Genomic DNA, 20,824 nt, shown 5'->3' on the forward strand with positions numbered 1-20,824 from the left:
AATTGAAGCTAGATAAACACGCGAGAAAGAAAGGAATAGAACAAGGTTATCTTGATCGGGTTAGATGAAGAGGGGTGGGAGGAGGCTTGTGTGGAGCATAAACACTGGATTGGGCCAAGTGATCGGTTTCTGTGCTGTACATGCTTTGCAATTCTATGTAGTTGGCAAGTGGTGTACATAAAAACCTTGGAGCTACTAACTTTGTAACATGCTAACCTCTGTCATTTAAGCCAGGGCCCCATTACTTGGATGATCATTTTCATAAATCACTGTGTATCTTCTAAATTTTTAACCAGCCTTCCATAGATTTAAAAAAATCACTAGTTTTCTTAGTGGATTTAATGTTTATTATTCAATCATATTTTTATTTCAGATGTACAAAAAGCACTGGATGATCTTCACAAAGTTATGAACGACTTTGAATCCAGGGTTGAGTTCACTGATATGGAGAAACTGGTTGATGTATGTGATTTTTTGCAATTTTTGTTTTGGCCCAGTTAACTACAAATACGTTGTTGAACCTATCTACAAGGATATATTCTGCATTGTAAGAGAGCCCAGCATGGTTATATTATAAATAAGCAGTGATGTTGAGCGGCCAGGTCTGAAACACGGAAGTGAATTACAGCTAGTGTTTTAGAGCAAGGTGAAGCAACGTATTCATGTATTAATGCATTAATCTCCATGCTGAGTGAGGGCATTGTGAAGCGATTGGCTATATTTCTTTCGGTGAATTTCTGATCTGGAAAAATTTGTGCAAGCAAACCTAAACTGGTAAAGCATCTTCAAGGCAATATTTGGTCATCTAATGTAGCAATAATGAATTGAAACAATTAGTGGTTTTCAAATTCAAAAAGAAAGTTAAATTAATCTGAATTTGAATTGTCCCTTTTTGGTGGCTAATTGTACAGTGGCTTTGACTCAGAAGTGGAGATATTTGTTCTAATCACCTTGGTGGGTGGAAAAGTTTAAAATCATGAGAATTGGTGAGATGTATGTGGGAAACAACTTGACTAGGAGTTAGGGATTCATCAACGTGACCTAAGAAGTAGTGACATGGAGCTGCCAATTTATGGAATAGATAACTACCTGGATAATGAATGAATATTGGTGGAATATTTAAAATAAATTGATAGATCCTGAATCAAAAAGGAGTACAAGGATACAGATTTGAGGCTGAGGCCTGAACTGGCTGTGAATCTAAATGACAAGATTAACAAGGTGGGTCGAATTACTTTTTATGGTTCCTGATTCTTTATATGCTGCCCAGTCCTGTGTGGTGGGGAAATACACACGAGGAATTATAATTTTTAACAAGATACAACTCTTGAAGGACTGCAGATGCATATTGTCCATTCTAATGTTATTAGAAATATTAAGTTTCTGCTGGTGCATTATATAATCAAAATGTGTGTATATATTTTAAAAGCACCATATATTTAAAGATGGCATTTTCCCATTTTATGTAGATTATGGGAGGAACTGTACAAAGTATGTTAGTTCTGAAATATGCTGGACTTTTCATGTTCTGGTGTTTCAGAAGGCTTTAATTTTGTTTCCTTGTGTTGCCTAATTGCTTTAGTTCAGGGCTCAGCCTCTAAACATTTCTGTTTTCTACAAATAAGTCGTCCAAAATTTTCACTTGGCTCAGACTTTGAAAAGTACAACACTTTACAGAAATAGTTTGGCCACTAATGTGATGATGTAGCCACTTGTTACTTACTGCCAATCTCATAAGCACGCCCATCCCAGAAGCAAGTGTTATTCCTGAATCCTAAACTGTAATGAGTACTTGCTTGTAACCATAGGATGAATGCAGGAGGGAAATGGTCATTTTTTTCTGCTTTTGCAAAATACTCGATATTGTTCTCAATAGAACTGTGAACTGGTGCCCACAAAATGTATCCGGTTGTTCGCAGGTAAAAGATAACAACTTGCTTGCCAATATGCTTTCTTCACACTGGGTAACTGTTGTATCTCATCTTCATTACAATGGGAACTTTTGAGTTCTATGAGCCACATCCTTTTTTTGTAGAATGGAATTTGCAAACAGTTCATCCTCCTGCTATTGATGCCATCTGTAGAGAGGTACGCAGTACAGATTGTCTTGCTTTCCAGCTGTTGTAGCTTGCATGTAATGGCTAGAACCACTGAAGGGGAATGTATAAATAGACTACAATTAATCTATTGTATAATTATTTATTTTCCTCAAAATATTTGAGTAAAATGAGCATATAAATCAAACTGAACTTTTATTATATACTGCATTCTTTTCTAATTAGGAAAAGGAAGATACTGTAGAAATACACGAGAAAATTCAGACTGAAGACCTAGAAATTAAAGATTTAAATTCTGAAGGTATTTAGCATCTGTTTCTGCTGTTTATTTTTCATAAGTATTTACCTGAGATTAAATTTATGTCCTTTAGGGAAGGAAATCTGCCGCCCTTACCTGGTCTGGCCTAATATGTGACTCCAGACCCACAGCAATGTGGTTGACATGGCCCAGTCGACCCTGCAAGGTCCTCCTCGCCAGCATCTGGGAACTGGTGCCAAAATTGGGAGAGCTGTCCCACAGACTAGTCAAGCAACAACCTGACCTAGTCAGACTCACAGAATTGTACCTTTCAGCCAGTATCCCAAACTCCTCCATCATCATCATCCCTGGGTATGTCCTGTCTCACAAGCAGGACAAACCTACCACGGGTGGTGGCACATGGTATATACAGTATGGAAGAAGTGTCTCTGGGATTCCTCAACATTGACTCCGGACCCCATGAAGTCTCATGGCTTCAGGTCAAGCATGGGCAAGGAAACCTCCTGATTACCACCTACCGCCCTCCCTCAGCTGATGAATCAGTACTCCTCCATGTTGAACACCACTTGGACGAAGCACTGAGAGTAGCAGGGGCACAGAATTTACTCTGGGTGGGGGACTTCAATGTCCATCACCAAGAGTGGCTTGGTAGCACCATTACTGACCAAGCTGCCTGAGTCCTGAAGGACATAGCTGCCAGTCTGGGCCTGCGACAGGTGGTGAGAGAACCAACACGAGGGAAAACCTACTTGATCTTGTCCTCACCAATCTACCTGTCGCAGATGCATCTGTCCATGACTGCATTGGTAGCAGTGACCATCGCACAGTCATTGTGGAGACGAAGTCCCGTCTTCACACTGAGGACACCCTCCATCGTGTTGTGTGGCACTACCACTGTGCTAAGTGGGATAGATTCAGAACAGATCTAGCAGCTCAAAACTGGGAATCCATGAGGCTCTGTGGACCAGCAGCAGAATTGTATTCCACCACAATCTGTAACCTCATGGCCTGGCATATCCCCCTCTCTACCATTACCATCAAGCCAGAGGACCAACCATGGTTCAATAATAAGTATAGAAGAGCATGCCAGGAGTAGCACCAGGTGTACCTAAAAATGCAGTGACAACCTGGGGAAGCTGCAACACAGGACTTGCATGCATGCTTAAAAAGTGGAAGCAGCATGCAATAGACAGAGCTAAGCGATCTCACAATCAACGGATCCGATCAAAGCTCTGCAGTCCTGCCACATCCAGTCGTGAATGGCGGTGGACCATTAAACAACTAACGGGAGGCGGCGGCTCCATGAATATCCCTATCCTCATTGATGGTGGAGCCCAGCACATGAGTGCAAAAGACGAAGCTGAAGTGTTTGCAACCATCTTCAGCCAGAAGTGCCGAGTTGATGATCCATATCAGCCTCCTCCTGAGGTCCCCACCACCACAGAAGCCAGTCTTCAGCCAATTCGATGCACTCCATGTGATATCCAGAAATGGCTGGGTGCAGTGGATACAGCGAAGGCTGTGGGACCCGACAACATCCCAGCTGTGGTGCTGAAGACTTGTGCTCCAGAACTAGCCACACCTCTAGCCAAGCTGTTCCAGTACAGCTATAACACTGGCATCGATCCGACAATGTGGAAAAACTGCCCAGGTATGTCCTGTCAACAAAAAGCAGGACAAATCCAATCGGCCAATTACCACCCCATCAGTCTACTTCAATCAACAGCAAAGCAATGGAAGGTGTCGTTGACAGTGCTATTAAGCTGCACTTGCTCACCTGCTCACTGATGCCCAGTTTGGGTTCCGCCAGGACCACTCGGCTCCAGACCTCATTACAGCCTTTGTCCAAACATGGACAAAAGAGTTGAATTCCAGAGGTGAGGTGAGAGTGACTGTCCTCGACAGCAAGGCCGCATTTGACAGTGTGGCATCAAGGAGCCCTAGTAAAACTGAAGTCATTGGGAATTGGGTGAGAGGAAACACTCCACTGGCTGGAGTCATACCTAGCACAAAGGAAGATGATTGTGGTGGTTGGAGGTCAATCATCACAGCCCCAGGACAGCGCTGCAGGAGTTCCTCAGGGCAGTGTCCTCGGCCCAACCATCATCAGCTGCTTCATCAATGACCTTCACCTCATCATAAGGTCAGAAGTGGGGATGTTTGCTGATGACTGCACAGTGTTCAGTTCCATTCGCAACTCCTCAGATAATGAAGCAGTCCATGCCTGCATACAGAGAGACCTGGATGACATTCAGACATGGGCTGATAAGTGGCAGGTAACATTCGCGCCACACAAGTGCCAGGCAATGACTATCTCCAAAAAGCGAGCGTCTAACCACTGCCCCTTGACATTCAACGGTATTACCATTGCCGAATCCCCCACCATCAATATCCTTGGGGGGTCATCATTTGACTAGAAACTTAACTGCACCAGCCACATAAATACTGGTCAGAGGCTGGGTATTCGGAGTGTCTCACCTCCTGCCTCCCCAAAGCCTTTCCACCATCTACAAGGCAAAAGTCAGGAGTGTGATGGAATACTCTCCACTTGCCTGGATGAGTGCAGCTCTAACAACACTCAAGAAGCTCAGCACCATCCAGGACAAAGCAGCCCGCTTGATTGGCACCCCATCCACCACCTTCAACATTCCCTCCCTCCACCACTGGTGTACCATGGCTGCAGTGTGTACCATCTACAAGATGCACTGCAGCAACTCACCAAGGCTTCTTCGGCAGCACCTCCCAAACCCACGACCTCTACCATCTAGAAGGACAAGGGCAGGAGGCGCATGGGAAAACCACCACCACCAAGTTCCCCTTCAAGTCACACACCATCCTGACTTGGAATTATATTGCCGTTCCTTCATCGTCGCTGGGTCAAAATTCTGGAACTCTCTCCCTAACAGCACTGTTGGGAGTACCTTCACCACACAGACTGCAACGGTTCAAGAAGGCGGCTCACCACCACTTTCTCAAGGGCAACTATGGATGGGCAATAAATGCTGGCTTTGCCAGCGACGCCCACATCCCATGAACGAATAAAAAAAAATAACGGACTGCACATGCTCTTGAGGTGAGGGGGAAGCATTTTATACTCATTTTTTGTAGTTAATTTAATTATGTTCGAATGATTGAATGAAGTTGACAGGAAAATAAATCACATGCTTAGACACTATGAACTGATAGTGACTGTTGTTTACTGGTGTAACTCCAAATTTGATTTCCTCCTCTTCACCCCCCAGAAAAAGTTAATGTTATAGTAACCTTGTATTTGGGCAACAACTCCTGTGATGCCACTACCAATCAGAAGAAATGCACCTGAAGCACCTATTTTGCACCACAGATTCCAAAGTTAAATGGTGATTTTGTTTTAACCTAGGCTCTACATCGTAATCTCTTTCTCATGGTTCATAACTTTTTAACCTTTTTTCAAAACTCGTCGTCAGCATCAGCCTGTATCCTCAAGCCCTTGTAATGCACAGAATCTTTCAGTAATTGCATTAACCCTTTCCCACTTTGTAAAATCCCCATTAAAAATGATGGAAATACTGGTGATTTCTGAGTCAAGGGAGTGGAGACCTTTCAGTCAAGAATATCTGATTTAAATTTCTGATTACAACTTGCATCCTTTAATTTTTAACGTATCTGCAGTGCTACATTCAAGTTATGCACACTTTGAATTAACTTTGGAATTGTTTCCTATATATTTGCATAGCTCAAAATATATTTTCATTGTCTGTTGATGCATTGATTATAGCCATCAATCTAAACTATTTAAAAATAGAACTGAATGTGAAAATGGCCTACTTTCCTTGTATGTTTATTCTTCGTGGAACAATTATTTCAAGGTCTATGTGCAAGCCTTAATCACTGAAGCGTTTATGTTGCCTAAAGTGCATTGGTCCATTGTTGCAGTGAAGAAGCATTTACAGTGGTTTTAAGTAAATACTTGATCAAAATTAAAATTTTCAATTGTCAACATATTTTAAAATCTTGCTGATATTGCAGTGAAACACAGAAAAGCTCACAAGCGAAAAGAAAACCCCAAGCCCAAAGAGGTTTTTGTGGTAGATTTGGAGGGTGGTGACGGTGGCGGTGACTGCAAGTCAAGTATGCTAACGGAGGAGGAATTGTGGGCCAGGCTGGATGAGCTGGAGCAACAGGAAGAGATACAGGACGAAATCGATAGGTAATCTGTTCACAGATTAAATAATGGTGACTGAAATTTTACTGTCACAAACATTGAAAGCTTTTTTAAGCATTTTGAATCTAATTCATTTTTTTAACCAAAGGCAGTAAGGCCATGGTCATTTCTTTATTCATATTATCAGTGTTTTCATTATCGCTAAATGTTTCCTATTCTTTCAGTAATGCCACCTGTTCTGCATGGTTCAACGCCATAGAATATCTGCTATATTGGGAAAGAAATTATGCAAAAAATGTAATTGCCACCTTTTTCATTTCATGAAATGGTGAGCCTTTTAAAAATTTGTTCATGGGATGTGGGCGTCGCTGGCAAGGCCAGCATTTATTGCCCATCCGTAATTGCCCTTGAGAAGGTGGTGGTGAGCCGCCGCTTTGAACCGCTGCAGTCCGTGTGGTGAAGGTACTCCCACAGTGCTGTTAGGGAGGGAGTTCTAGGATTTTGACCCAGCGACGATGAAGGAACAGAGATATATTTCCAAGTCAGAGTGGTATGTGAATTGGAGGGGAACTTGGAGGTGGTGGTGTTCCCATGCGCCTGCTGCCCTTGTCCTTCTAGATGGTAGAGGTTGCGGGTTTGGGAGGTGCTGCCGAAGAAGCTTTGGCGAGTTGCTGCAGTGCATCGTGTAGATGGTACACACTGTAACCATGGTACGCCGGTGGTGGAGGGAGTGAATGTTTAAGGTGGTGGATGGAGTGCCAATCAAGTGGGCTGCTTTGTCTTGGATGGTGTTGAGCTTGTAGAGGGGCTTCTTTTAACTGGTTTAAGGTAATTCACCTGGTCTGCAGCCTTTGCCTGCATTCTGACCAATTCCAATCTTTTACCTGGTTTACAGTAATTCACCTGGTCAGGCAGCCTGCTGCTACACTGTAAACCAATTTCCAATAAACCAATTTTAAAACCGCGGTTTCGAATCGCTACCCCACCTTCCAGTTCTGACCGAAGGACTTATAATTAATGATATTAAAATGGACAAGTAGTCTGGATGAGAGAAAAATCAAGCTTTATTAACTAAAAGAAACTATAATCAAATATAAAACTATACCACACGAACACAGTAAATTAGTGAAATTGCTTAAATGGGGGAATGCAGACGGCAAAAACGAGGGGTAAGTGGCTACAATGTTGATTAAACAATCTTAGCAATATCCCCTTAATTACCATCCCCCAACTCCTTACTAGGTTGCTTTGCTGAGGAGTCAGAAACTCTGCTCACATGTGGGCCAGCGAAGTGAGAGAGGCTCCCCTGTGGTCCCAGGAAGTAAAGAGCGATAGCTTCTCAGGAGCTATCATATATACCTGGTAAGCCCCCCCTTGCTGTTTGCCTGTTTGGAAGATTCGTGCCCAAAAAGTTCAAATTCACAAGAGAAAAGCTGTGATTGGCTAACTCAAAGTGGTTGGACTGGGTTAGTGTGTCTGCACTGTGGGGCCGAAATGTTCCCGCCCACATCCAGAGCTCACCTGGGCTAAAACAAAAGAGAATGCAACAGCCCTATTGTCCAGAATGATGGGTGATTTAAACACATTCAATGCTTAAACTGTTGCCTTTCAAAAGTCCATTTCAGGGTTTCAGTCTCTCATTGTCTGTGAGAGAGCTCTGAATGGCTGTGTAAACAGAAGCAGTTTCAAATCGATTGTCCTGCGGTCAATTCTCAAGTGGGCAATTGCTTAAGTCAATAAACAACTTCAAGTGCTTCGAAGGGAACCTCCCTTTGATGGCAGGTCTGACTCACAGCCCCTGTATCCTCCCACTTTTTCACAGACAACTCGCTGCGAGCTGTTTTGCTGCTTTGTCCTTTTGGCCAAGCTTTCTGTGGCCATTTTAAAACCTTTTGTGATTGCCCAAACTCCAGGGAACGATTTTATATTAAGATATGTGTGTGAACACCTCCACAAACCTCCTCGATTCCGTGTTGTAGTCCATGCGCAGCCCAGCTCTGAGCAGTCCTTTGCGGTTCTAGGCACATTTTAAAACACTGTAGACAAGTCACATCACCCAATTCTTCGTCCACGATGTGGACCAATATTTTCAATCTTCAGGGAAATAGGGGATTTTGCAAAACCCCTACAAGCTTCTTGAGCATTGTTGGAACTTCACTCGTCCAGGCAAGTGGAGAGTATTCCATCACTCTCCTGACTTGTGCCATGTAGATGGTGGAAAAGCTTTGGGGAGTCGGGAGGTGAGACACTCGCCGCAGAATACCTAACCTCTGACCTGCTCTTGTTGCCACAGTATTTATGTGGCTGGTCCAGTTAAGTTTCTCGTCAATGGTGACCCCCCAGGATGTTGATGGTGGGGGATTTAGCGATGGTAATGCCATTGAATGTCAAGGGGCGGTGGTTAGATGTTTGCTTGTTGGAGATAGTCATTGTCTGGCACTTGTGTGGCACGAATGTTACCTGCCACTTATCAGCCCAAGCCTGAATGTCGTCCAGGTCTTGCTGCATGTGGGCATGGACTGCATTATCTGAGGAGTTGTGAATGGCACTGAACTCTGTGCAGTCATCAGCGAACATCCCCACTTCTGACCTTATGATGGAGGGAAGGTCATTGATGAAGCAGCTGAAGATGGTTGGGCCTAGGACACTGCCCTGAGGAGCTCCTGCAGCGATGTCCTGGGGCTGTGATGATTGACCTCCAACCACCACAACCATCTTCCTTTGTGCTAGGTATGACTCCAGCCAGGGGAGAGTTTTCCCCCTGATTCCCATTGACTTCCGTTAGAAACATAGAAAAAAAGGAGCAGGAGTAGGCCATTCAGCCCTTCGAGCCTGCTCCGTCATTCAGTATGATCATGGCTGATCCTCTATCTCAATACCATATTCCTGCTCTCTCCCCATACCCCTTGATGCCTTTTGCATCTAGAAATCTATAGATATTTTTGCTAGGGCTCCTTGATGCCACACTCGGTCAAATAGCGCCCTTGACATCAAGGAAGCCACTCTCACCTCACCTCTGGAATTCAGCTCTTTTGTCCATGTTTGGACCAAGGCTGTAATAAGGTCTGGAGCCGAGTGGTCCTGGCGGAACCCAAACTGGGCATCATTGAGCAGTTTGTTGGTGAGTAAGTGCTGCTTGATGGAAGGTGTCGTCGACACCTTGCATCACTTTGCTGATGAGAGTAGACTGATGGGGCGGTAATTGGCTGGATTGGATTTGTCCTGCTTTTTGTGGACAGGACATACCTGGGCAGTTTTCCACATTGTCGGATTGATGCCAGTGTTATAGTTGTACTGGAACAGCTTGGCTAGAGGCCCGGCTAGTTCTGGAGCACAAGTCTTCAGCACGACAGCCGGCATGTTGTCGGGGCCCACAGCCTTTGCTGTATCCAGTGCGCTCATCCATTGCTTGATAATGCGTGGAGTGAATCAAATTGGCCGAAGATTGGCTTCTGTGGTGGGGGGACGTCAGGAGTAGGCTGATATGGATCATCCACTCGGCACTTCTGGCTGAAGATGGTTGCCAACGCTTCAGCTTTGTCTTTTGCACTCACGTACTGGGCTCCATCTTTGAGGATGGGGATATTCATGGAGCTTCCTTCTCCTTCTCCTGTTGGTGGGGTAGCATTACTGGTTAAAGAAGGGATTAATACAATTGTAATGAAGGATATTAGCTCTGATGATGTGGAATCTGTATGGGTAGAATTGAGAAATACTAAGGGGAAAAAAACATTAGTGGGAGTGGTATATAGACCTCCAAACAGTAAGGCAGAGGTTGGGGATGGCATTAAAAGGGAAATTAAAGAAGCGTGCAATAAGGGCACAGCAGTCATCATGGGTGACTTTAATCTACATATAGATTGGGCCAACCAAATTAGTAACAATACTGTGGAGGAGAATTCCTGGAGTGTTTACGGGATGGTTTCCTGGACCAATATGTCGAGGAACCAACCAGAGATCAGGCCATCTTAGACTGGGTATTATGTAACGAGAAAGGATTAATTAGCAATCTTGTTGTACGAGGCCCCTTGGGTCGGAGTGATCATAATATGATCGAATTCTTCATTAAGATGGAGAATGAAGTAGTTGACTCAGATATTAGGGTCCTCAATTTAAATAAAGGAAACTACGATGGTCTGAGGAGCGAGTTGGGTAGGATTGATTGGGGAATGGCACTCAAAGGGTTGACGGTGGATAGGCAATGGCAAACATTCAAAGACCGAATGGATGAGCTACAGAATTTGTTCATCCCAGCTTGGCATAAAAATAAAACAAAAAAGGTGACTCAACCGTGGAAATTAGGGATAGCATAAGATCCAAGGAGAGGACATATAAATTGGCTAGAAAAAGCAATAATCCTGAGGATTGGGAGCAGTTTAGGAGTCAACAAAGGAGGAGAAAGGGATTCATTAAGAAAGGGAAAATAGAATGAGAGTAAGCTAGCAGGGAACATAAAAACTGACTAAAAGCTTTTATAGATATGTGAAGAGAAAAAGATTGGTGAAGTCAAGCGTAGGTCCCTTACAGTCAGAATCAGGGGAATTTATAATGGGAAACAAGGAAATGGCAGACCAACTAAATACATACTTTGGTTCTGTCTTCACAAAGGAGGACGCAAATAACCTCCCAGAGATGCCGGGGCTCATAGGGTCTAATGAGAGGGAGGAACTGAAAGAAATCAGTATTTGTAGGGAAATGGTGTTAGGAAAATTGATGGGACTGAAGGCCGATAAATCCCCAGGGCCTGATGGTCCACATCCCAGGGTACTTAAGGAAGTGGCCCTAGAGATAATAGATGCATTGCTGGTCATCTTCCAGAACTCGATAGACTCTGGAACAGTACCCATGGATTGGAGGGTAGCTAATGTTACCCCACTATTCAAAAAAGGTGGTAGAGAAAAAGCGGGAAATTATAGACCGGTAAGCCTGACATCGGTAGTGGGGAAAATGCTCAAGTCTATTATAAAAGATGTAATAGCAGAGCACTTGGAAAGCAGTGACAGGATCGGACAAAATCAACATGGAGAGATTGTGTCGATTGGGCTTATACTCACTGGAGTTTAGAAGATTGAGAGGGGATCTCATCGAAACCTATAAAATTCTCTCAGGTCTGGACAGACTAGATGCAGAAAGGATGTTTCTGATGGCTGGGGAGTCCAGAACCAGGGGTCATAGTCTAAAGATAAGGAGTAAGCCATTTAGGACTGAAATGAGGAGGAATTTCTTCACCCAGAGAGTGGCGAACCTGTGGAATTCTCTGCCACAGAGGGCGGTGGAGGCCAGTTCATTAAGTATATTCAAGAAAGAGTTGGATATATTTCTTAAGGCTAAAGGGATCAAGGGATATGGGGAGAAGGCAGGGACAGGGTACTGAATTTGGATGATCAGCCATGATCTCATTGAATGGCGGAGCAGGCTCGAAGGGCCGAATGGCCTACTCCTCCTATCTTCTATGTTCCTATGTTTAATGGTCCACCACCATTAACTACTGGATGTGGCAGGTCTGCAGAGGTGTGATCTGATCCGTTGATTGTGGGATCGCTTAGCTCTGTCTATAGCATGCTGCTTCTGCTTTTTAGCATGCATGTAGTCCTGTGTTGCAGCTTCCCCAGGCATTTTTACATATGCCTGGTGCTACTCCCGGCATGCTCTTCTACACTCCTTATTGAGCCAGGGTTGCTCCCCTGGCTTGATGGTAATGGTAGAGTGAGGGATATGCCGGATCATGAGGTTACAGATTGTGGTGGAATACAATTTTGCTGCTGCTGATGGCCCACAGTGCCTCATGGATGCCCAGTTTTGAGCTGTTAGATCTGTTCTGAATCTATCCCATTTAGCACAGTGGTAGTGTCACAACACAATGGAGGGTGTCCTCAGTGTGAATGACTGACTGTGCGGTGGTCACTGCTACCAAGCTGTCATGGACAGATGCATCTGCAACAGGTAGATTGGTGAGGACGAGGTCAAGCAGGTTTTCCCTCGTGTTGGTTCTCTCTCCACCTGTTGCAGGCCCAGACTGACAGCTATGTCCTTTAGGGCTTGGCCATCTTAGTCAGTAGTGGTGCTACCGAGCCACTCTTGGTGATGGACATTGAAGTCCCCCATCCAAAGTACATGCTGTGCCCTTGCTACTCTCTGTGGTGTTCAACATGGAGGAGTACTGATTCATCAGCTGAGGTAGGTAATCATCAGGTGGTTTCCTTGCCCATGCTTGACCTGAATGTTGAAGGCTCCCAGGGCTACTCCTTCCCGACTGTATACCACTGTTGGGTTTGTCCTGCTGGTGGGACAGGACATACCCAGGGATGGTGATGGAGGAGTTTGGGACATTGGCTGAAAGGTATGATTCTGTGGGACAGCTGTCTCAATTTTGGCACAAGTCGTCAGGCGTTGTTGTGCTGAGGTCGATGCCAGGCGGTCGTAGCGGTTTTTGTACAACTGAGTGGCTTGCTAGGCCATTTCAGAGGGCAGTTAAAAGTCAACCACGTTGCTGTGGGTCTGGAGTCACATGTAGGCCAGACCAAGGATGGACGGCAGATTTCTATCCCTAAAGGACATTAGTGAACCAGATGGGTTTTTACGACAATCCGATAGTTTCACCATTACTGGTCCATTATTCCAGATTTATTTAAATTTAAATTCCCCAGCTGCAGTGGTGGGATTTACGTCTCTGGATCATTAGTCCAGGCCTCTGGATTACTAGTCCAGTAACATAACCACTTTGCTACCGTTCCCTGCATGCACTAACATCCATACTTTATCCTCCTTATTAGTGGATCAATCAATGCCATTGCTCTCATAGTCAAAGGATATCTCTCCCATGTAACGTACAATATGTTCTCTGGGTTACTGATATACGGTGAGTGAATAAGTTACATTGTATTACACTGCATTATGGGAGTGTTACTGGTATTTTCAGGTCTAACTTCATCATTTATGCGTTTATTCATGTAGGCATTGTCAACCATTGATTTATTATCTGTTTTAATATAAAGCTAATTTTATCGCTAAGATTTTTAAAGCCCAGGATGCAGAGGAAGATGGTAGGAAAGATGTTTGAGGATGCAGGTAGGTTGCAAGTGCTGCATGTAGCAGTAGTGGGAACCATGTGGTTAGGCAGTTTTGGGAGAGTAGTCCTACATTTTGGGGTAGTAGCAGGAACAGAGGGAATTGGGAGGGGAGCACTGGAGAGGGGGTTCTGAAGTGTGGGAGTAACATGTCGGGGTATGACGGTGATGAAATGGTGTGATATTGAGTACTATATAAATGCAAGTTCGTTTGTTTTTTCTGCCTGGAAGGAGAGTCCTAAAGACATGTGATCAGTGGGAAGGGGGTTAAGAGCTGTTGCTGAGAAAAGCATGATGGTAAATGTTTTGTTCAGGACAGGAAGGCATGGGATTGCAGAAAAAACAGGAACATTGGAGCAGGGAATTGGCAGTAGAGGGAACTTGAAATATGGTGTCACTGGGGGTGGGAGAACTGAATGATAATTTCCCCCCCCCCTTCGCCAAAGGTTCTTTTAAAATAAAAAATGTTGGGTTAAATTTAGTCAAGTGCTTTTAAAAACAGCACATTAGGTTGGTTAAATGCTTTTTTTAAAAACACTCAAGTCAGTTCCTGGTAATGGAAAGAGAATATTCCTGAGAACAGGTTAAGTTGAGGGTTAGATATAGCAGCGACAACAGTTATTCGGTGGAGTTCAGGGCCACCTATCCTCAGGGCAGTGTCCTAGGACCAACCATCTTCAGCTGCTTCATCAATGACCTTCTCTCCATCATAAAGACAGAAGTGGGGATGTTCACTGATGATTGCACAGTGTTCAGTTCTATTCGCAACTCCTCCGATAAAGAAACAGTCCTTGCCCACATGCAGTAAGACCTGGACGACATTCAGGCTTGGGCTGATAAGTGGCAAGTAACATTCGTGCCACACAAGTGCCAGGCAATGACTATCTCCAACAAGCGGGAGTCTAGCCACCACCCCTCGACATTCAATGGCATTACCATCGTTGAATCCCCCACCATCATCAAATCCTGGTGGTCTCCATTGACCAGAAACTTAATTGGACCAGCCACATAAATACTATGGCACAAGAGCAGGTCGGAGGCTGGGTATTCTGCGGTGACTGTCTCATCTTCTGACTCCCCAAAGCCTTTCTACCATCTACAAGGCACAAGTAAGGAGTGTGATAGAATACTCTTCACTTGCCTGGATGAGTGCAACTCCAACAACACCATACAGGACAAAGCAGCCCACTTGATTGGCACCCCATTCACCACTTTAAACATTCACGCCCTCCACCACTGGCACACTGTGGCTGCAGTGTGTACCAGCTACAAGATGCACTGCAGCAACTCGCCAAGGCTTCTTTGACAGCACCTCCCAAACCCGGGACCTCTACCACCTAGAATGACAAGGGCAGCAGGCCCATGGGAACACCATCTGCAAGTTCCCCTCCAAGTTGCACACCATCCTGACTTGAAAATATATCGCCGATCCTTCATCGCTGGGTCAAAATCCTGGAACTCATAGCACTATGGGAGAACCTCCACCACGCAGATTGCAGTGGTTCAAGAGGACGACTTGCCACCACCTTCTCGAGGGCAATTCGGTATGGGCAATAAATGCTGGGCCTTGCCAGTGACGCCCACATCTCGGGAACGATGTGGGAATCACTGGGCTGGGATGATGGCCTTATACAACTGAGTGACTTGCAAAGGGCAGTTAAGGGTCAACCACATTGCTGTGGATCACATATAGGCCAGACCAGGTAAGGATGGCAGATTTCCTTTCCAGATGGGTTTTTATGACATTTTCATAGTTTCATTTTCACCATTACTGATACTATTCCAGATTTTTTTTTAAATTTAAGCTGCTGTGGTGAGATTTGAACTCCTGTTCCCCATATCATTAGTCCAGGCTTCTGGCTTACTAGTCCAGTAACATAACCACGATGCTACCATGCCTGTGTTATAGATGTGTGTGTTCTGGGACATTGTGAAAATGATGTAGATGAAAGGAGAACAGTGTAAGTTTTAAAAATGAGGATTATGCATCTTGAAAATCAGCCAGCATTCTGATAACTTGGGTAGGAGAAGACCTGGACCGGGAGACACCAGATTCCAGCTTTGCGCCAAGAAACCCAGATGGCCTTGTGGAAGCAGAACCTCTGTTCGCCCAAATAAGGTCATCATTGTAATGGTGACAGCTGGGCCAAGGGCTGGGACATAAGTCAGGAGTTCCCAAGCCTTCAGAGGGATCATGGTTAGACCAAACAGATCTCCCTGACCACTGGTAGCCGTGGGGCTGGGATGATGGCCTGGAATTTGTATATATTTTTAAAGTACGCTCCTTGCAACAGGGGCCACAGTGGCACCTGCAACTTGTTTCTGGGGGTGGGGGCGCGATCCCTCTCCCAGCCAGGCTACCTCTGCCAAACCGTCCAGCCTTACTGCTGTTGCACTTCTAGTGGCACATGCGTCCGTCAATGATAGGCAAATGAAGAGGCCTACCACAGCCCTGCGAACTTTGGCGAGGTCAGCGACAGAGGTCTGAGGGTGGTGCTTCTCTGCATTTATTTACTTAATTTGGAATGCCGTGCACCATTTCCACCCCCCACCCCCAATGGATTTTAGGGCACATTCCTCTTCTGTCCATTTTATAAGGGTAATCTTTCTTGTAGAGTGGAATACTTTTCCACTTTTTGCACTCAGTTTATGCTTTCAAGCCTGGGTCAGATGAAGCGTAAACCTGCCCAACAACATGTCTTCAGTTCAATCCTCACCTGGCATGCACACGTGCACGCCTTTTCAGCAAATGTCACTGGATAGTATCAAGAGGCACCTGAATGGATTTCCACTTCCTAGGCCGAGGCTATTTGTAGGATGCCTACTGCCACCCTGGCTGAGATCAGCTAACTCAACCCAGACTGAGAATTGAACTTGTGGTCCTCTGGTCTATATGGTGAAATTTAATTTTGCCTTCAAGTGACCCTTTTGGGAGCTAAATATACTCTATTGAGGAGAAGAGCTCCAGCTCAAGTCTAGGAAATAATGGCTTGACTAAGTAGAGGGGGGCAGTGAGATTTGAAGTTGTCCAAACAAATTGTAGTAATATTCAATCTGAGTGACTTTTTTTCGCCTTTTTAAGTTGCTGTTGAAAATGCAATTGTGAGATTTCTTTGTGTTCTCAGCTCACATGATGCATGTAGGTTGAGGAACCCAGCACGACGAAAAACGGGGCGGGGGAGGGATTTGTTTTTCTGGTGCATGATAATGAATCGACGGATGAGTCTCCATTTTTCTGGTTGCGCTGATGCGAGAAGAACATGATCTTGGACGCACATATACGGCCACACCTATCTCATTGAAATCCAGATGAGGCAACTGGATGAGTTGCCTTGTGTACCAGGCATTCAGCAGCCAAATCTCGCAACCTTGGAACCTCACTCAAACTGACCTGGCACACATGCTGGCATTATGGGCTGTTGGTGGCTGTGTCTTCCCAGGTGTTGAGATTGTTGCAGGGACTCTGGCAGGAACAAGGGGTTAGTCCGCCAACAAAAGTTGCTGTATACCAATCTGTTGTCCTCACCACCTTTACTATATGGATTGGAGTTGTGGACCTGCTACCGCCATCATATCAAGCAACTTGATCATTTTCACTTGCGTTGTTTACAATGTAAATTTGGCACCAAGTGGCAGGACAGGGTACCTAACACTGATTTCTTCAAATACTACAATATAACTAGAATTGAGGCCATGGTCAAATAAGTCCAGTTGCGACACGTCGTTCGCATGCCTGCTTACAGAATTCCCAAAGCTGAGCTGCAATCCGGATATCACAACAAAAGTGAGACAGATGAAACGTTTTAAAGACACATTAAAAGCCACCTTGAAATCTTGCCACATCTAGTACTTTATAGTTGTATCATTTATCCATATATTTTTGTAGCATGGAAACCCTGGTTGATTAAGTTGGAACAGAATACTCTGTCTGAGAGGAGGTAAATAGCTGAGAAACATTCACAGCAGTTAAATGTAGGGAAGTTGAATATAATATATATAAAAATTCACCATGATTTAACTTGACTTTTAAGAATAAAGCAACTTTTCCCTCAGTTCATTTCTATAGCAACTAAGGCTATAATATGGGTGATTTAATTTTAAGTGCCTTCTGCTATGTTTATATGCTAAAATTTAACCTGTGAAGATATCCTAGTCAAAGCCCTCAAAGCAGTTTATATTACAAAATAAAGTTACTGTCAGCAAAATTCCTCCTATTACTTCTCCCCTCACCCAAAATAATGTCTTTGCCTGCAATACACCATCTGCTCCCAGGCCCCTGGCACTCTGAAACCAGCCACAAGAAGGTATGCAAGAACAGCCTAGGATTAAGTTTCCTTCCTCTATCTGTGGGGAACTGCCTGTCCTCCAGTCAATATTTCCCTGATATTGCTGAATGACAACTCGGTACATAGAAGATAGGAGCAGGAGTAGGCCATTCGGCCCCTCAAGCCTGTTCTGCCATTTAATGAGATCATGGCTGATCATCCAAATTCAGTACCCTTCCCCTGCTTTCTCCCCCATATCCCTTTAGTCTTAAGAAATATATCTAACTCCTTCTTGAATATATTTAATGAATTGGCCTCAACTGCCTTCTGTGGTAGAGAATTCCACAGGTTCACCACTCTCTAGGTGAAGAAATTCCTCCTCATCTCAGTCCTAAATGGCTTACCCCTTATCCTTAGACTATGACCCCTGGTTCTGGACTCCCCCGCCATCGGGAACATCCTTCCTGCATCTAGTCTGTCTAGTCCTGTTAGAATTTTATAATGGAGGGTCTTGGGTGCCAACCCACATCCTGCCACTCTGATGTGGTCTACCACCCCATTGCCCATATCGACACTCTTTAAATGCTGGTAAAATTAGAAATAAAATTGGCGTCAAAAACCAGTTGTACATTTAACAGTGCATTATAATGTGATACTGTATATAATAAAAACATGTAAATGGCCAGAAAATATTGTAATTCTGTGCCTATCAAGTACCGCTTCAGACAGTATCAAATTTTATCATGCTGCCCCACCTGGTAATCATAGTCAGCAGTAAGGAAATTTGCTTTAAAACAACAATTGGGTACATGTACTACGAAAAAGAAAATACACGGAGAGAAATTCAAGGGTTGAGTCAAATTTGTCAAATTTCACATCACAAATCTCGAATTTTTGCTGTTGTGATTTATGAAGTCTGAATGTCTAGATTGAATGACAGCCTTTACTGTCATTTATCTGTTGCTCTTTATCTGCCATTGGTATAGATTTACAAGATTTTGTAATTGCAGTGGAGCCAACTTGTTAAGTATTCATTATTTTAAGTAAAATTAAAGTACTCAACTTTCATTCACCCAAATAACTTTTGACCTAGACATGTTAAATTATTGCTGATCGAGACTTGCAGGCAAGGCATGAATGAGCGTTTCCTTCACTCCTGATTTATTATCAAATCTTCAGAAATATTGAGGATATTCAATGTGAAGTATTGACATTCAAGTTGCACAGTGGATACAACTGATCAGTTTTTCATTTTTGGTATTTATGGTTGGCTCACAATTTTTAATGCAATGTATGTATCTTTAATCAAGTTTGAATCTGTTTTATTCAGTTGTGCTGCTGCCTAATCAGTCAAATGCAAGTATTGTAGTTCCCTCTAAGAAATAGCTAAAAATGTCACAATATTATAGGGTCAGTCATTGAGAAGTGTTTTTTCTTTTTATATATTTGTTTTATTTATTGGAGCAAAGTCCATCTTGTAAAAGTTGAGTGGAATTGTTATAGTTCTCATACAGTAAATCCAACAAAGGTCATCTAATGTAATTCCCTGCATGTCATGTTCTGGAGTGAAATTGGCAATAAAGGTACTCTACTGAAGAATAAAATACATCAAAATCACTTCATGAGAACTGCTGTAGGTCTGAAATATAAGAACATAAGGAATTAGGGCAGGAGTAGGCTATACGGTTCCTCAAACCTGCTCCACCATTCAATAAGATTGTGATTGATCTTGAACCTCAACTTTACTTTCCCCACCCTATCCCCATATTCCTTGATTCCCTTAGTGTCCAAAATGTGTTATATTAGCTGAACACAGAAGCGATGGCCTTATTGCAATGAAAAATAATTGTTCAGTGAAGAGTATGAAAGCCATGGAACTTAAAGGGCACAGAGTTTTAATGTTCACACTTATTCGTCCCGGAATTTGCGGTGGGCGCTATTACCCCTTTGAAACTGACCGCAACTTCAGGATGTAGCACATGTGCATCCTAACGTGGAAATCATGAAGTTGCGGTCAGTCATTCACTGCTCCGACACTGGCTGTCCTGTGCCCGCCCCCCCCCCCCCCGGCCTCACATCCAGCACTTGGTGTAATCTGTCAAATCATGGAAATTGACACAAACTTCAGCTCTTCCCCAATAACACTGCTCTTAAAAACCCTATTAAAAGTTAGACCCTTTTAGATTAGGTGTAACTGGGGTTTTAACAGCGTATTGACTGCTGAACAAACATTATGGCCCTGAAAAACTAATTTTAATTTTGTGGTGTTTCAAATTTATCTATTTTAAAATAAAAAAATTTAAACTTTTTTTTAATTAATTTTTTCTAAGTTTGTTGATCTTTTATTTCAGGTTTGCCTTTTCCCCATGTGAGAGCCCCAATCTTTGTTTTGCTTTCTCAACATTTTTAAAAGGTCAGAATAAAAGGAGCTTACCCACTTCCTGGTTCGTTGTCTCTGACAATTCTGCATTTTGATTGGCTGCTTAGACAGCTTGTTGACGTCACAGCAGCTCTTCGCTGGGAATCCCCATTAATTTGCATGGATTTCAATTATGCATCGGAAAAGCCGAACCTCTCGCCACAGAGATAGCGAGATGCTTGTGGGAAGCTTAGTTCGGGGCCGGTGGCGAACACCTTGCTTCGTCGCTGACTGCAAATTACGGACCATCAATCGGGAAACTTTTCAAAATTGATACATCATTCAGAAGAAAACATCCCTAGAGACCAGGGAGCCTCAAAGCTTATGCAAAGATAAGGATGCTTCATGTGTGATAGAATTATTTCCTTGCCCACTCCCTGATTTAAAATGACTTTGATTCCATTGCAGGGTTACAAAGGGGGAAAAAACCTCTATGTTTAACATAAAGTCCTTTTATTGTCCAAATTCCTTTGGGATTGAAGACCAACAAACCAAAGTTGATTTTATATTATATTCTTTTTGACAGTATTAGTGCATTAGCAAATCCTCACAGATATCTGTTGCTTCACTGTCATCTGTACGTGATGTCACTAGCTGTCTGATACTGTTTTTA

General features: G+C 43.7%; 1 protein-coding gene across 2 annotated transcripts in view; it reads left to right on the forward strand.

Annotated features, from left to right (window-relative positions):
* uri1 (URI1 prefoldin like chaperone) overlaps positions 1-20,824 on the forward strand; it is a 63,876-nt gene that overhangs the window by 26,987 nt on the left and 16,065 nt on the right. For both annotated transcript variants that reach the window (XM_085991550.1, XM_085991551.1), the window contains exons 5-7: positions 374-462; positions 2,283-2,358; positions 6,325-6,505. In XM_085991550.1, coding sequence (XP_085847676.1) covers positions 374-462; positions 2,283-2,358; positions 6,325-6,505 — 346 coding nt within the window. The remainder of the gene's footprint in view (positions 1-373; positions 463-2,282; positions 2,359-6,324; positions 6,506-20,824) is intronic.

Source organism: Somniosus microcephalus, chromosome 6, assembly GCF_052327205.1.
Source record: "Somniosus microcephalus isolate GS21.2 chromosome 6, FLI_Smic_1.0, whole genome shotgun sequence".
In the NCBI taxonomy this organism is placed as follows: domain Eukaryota; kingdom Metazoa; phylum Chordata; class Chondrichthyes; order Squaliformes; family Somniosidae; genus Somniosus; species Somniosus microcephalus.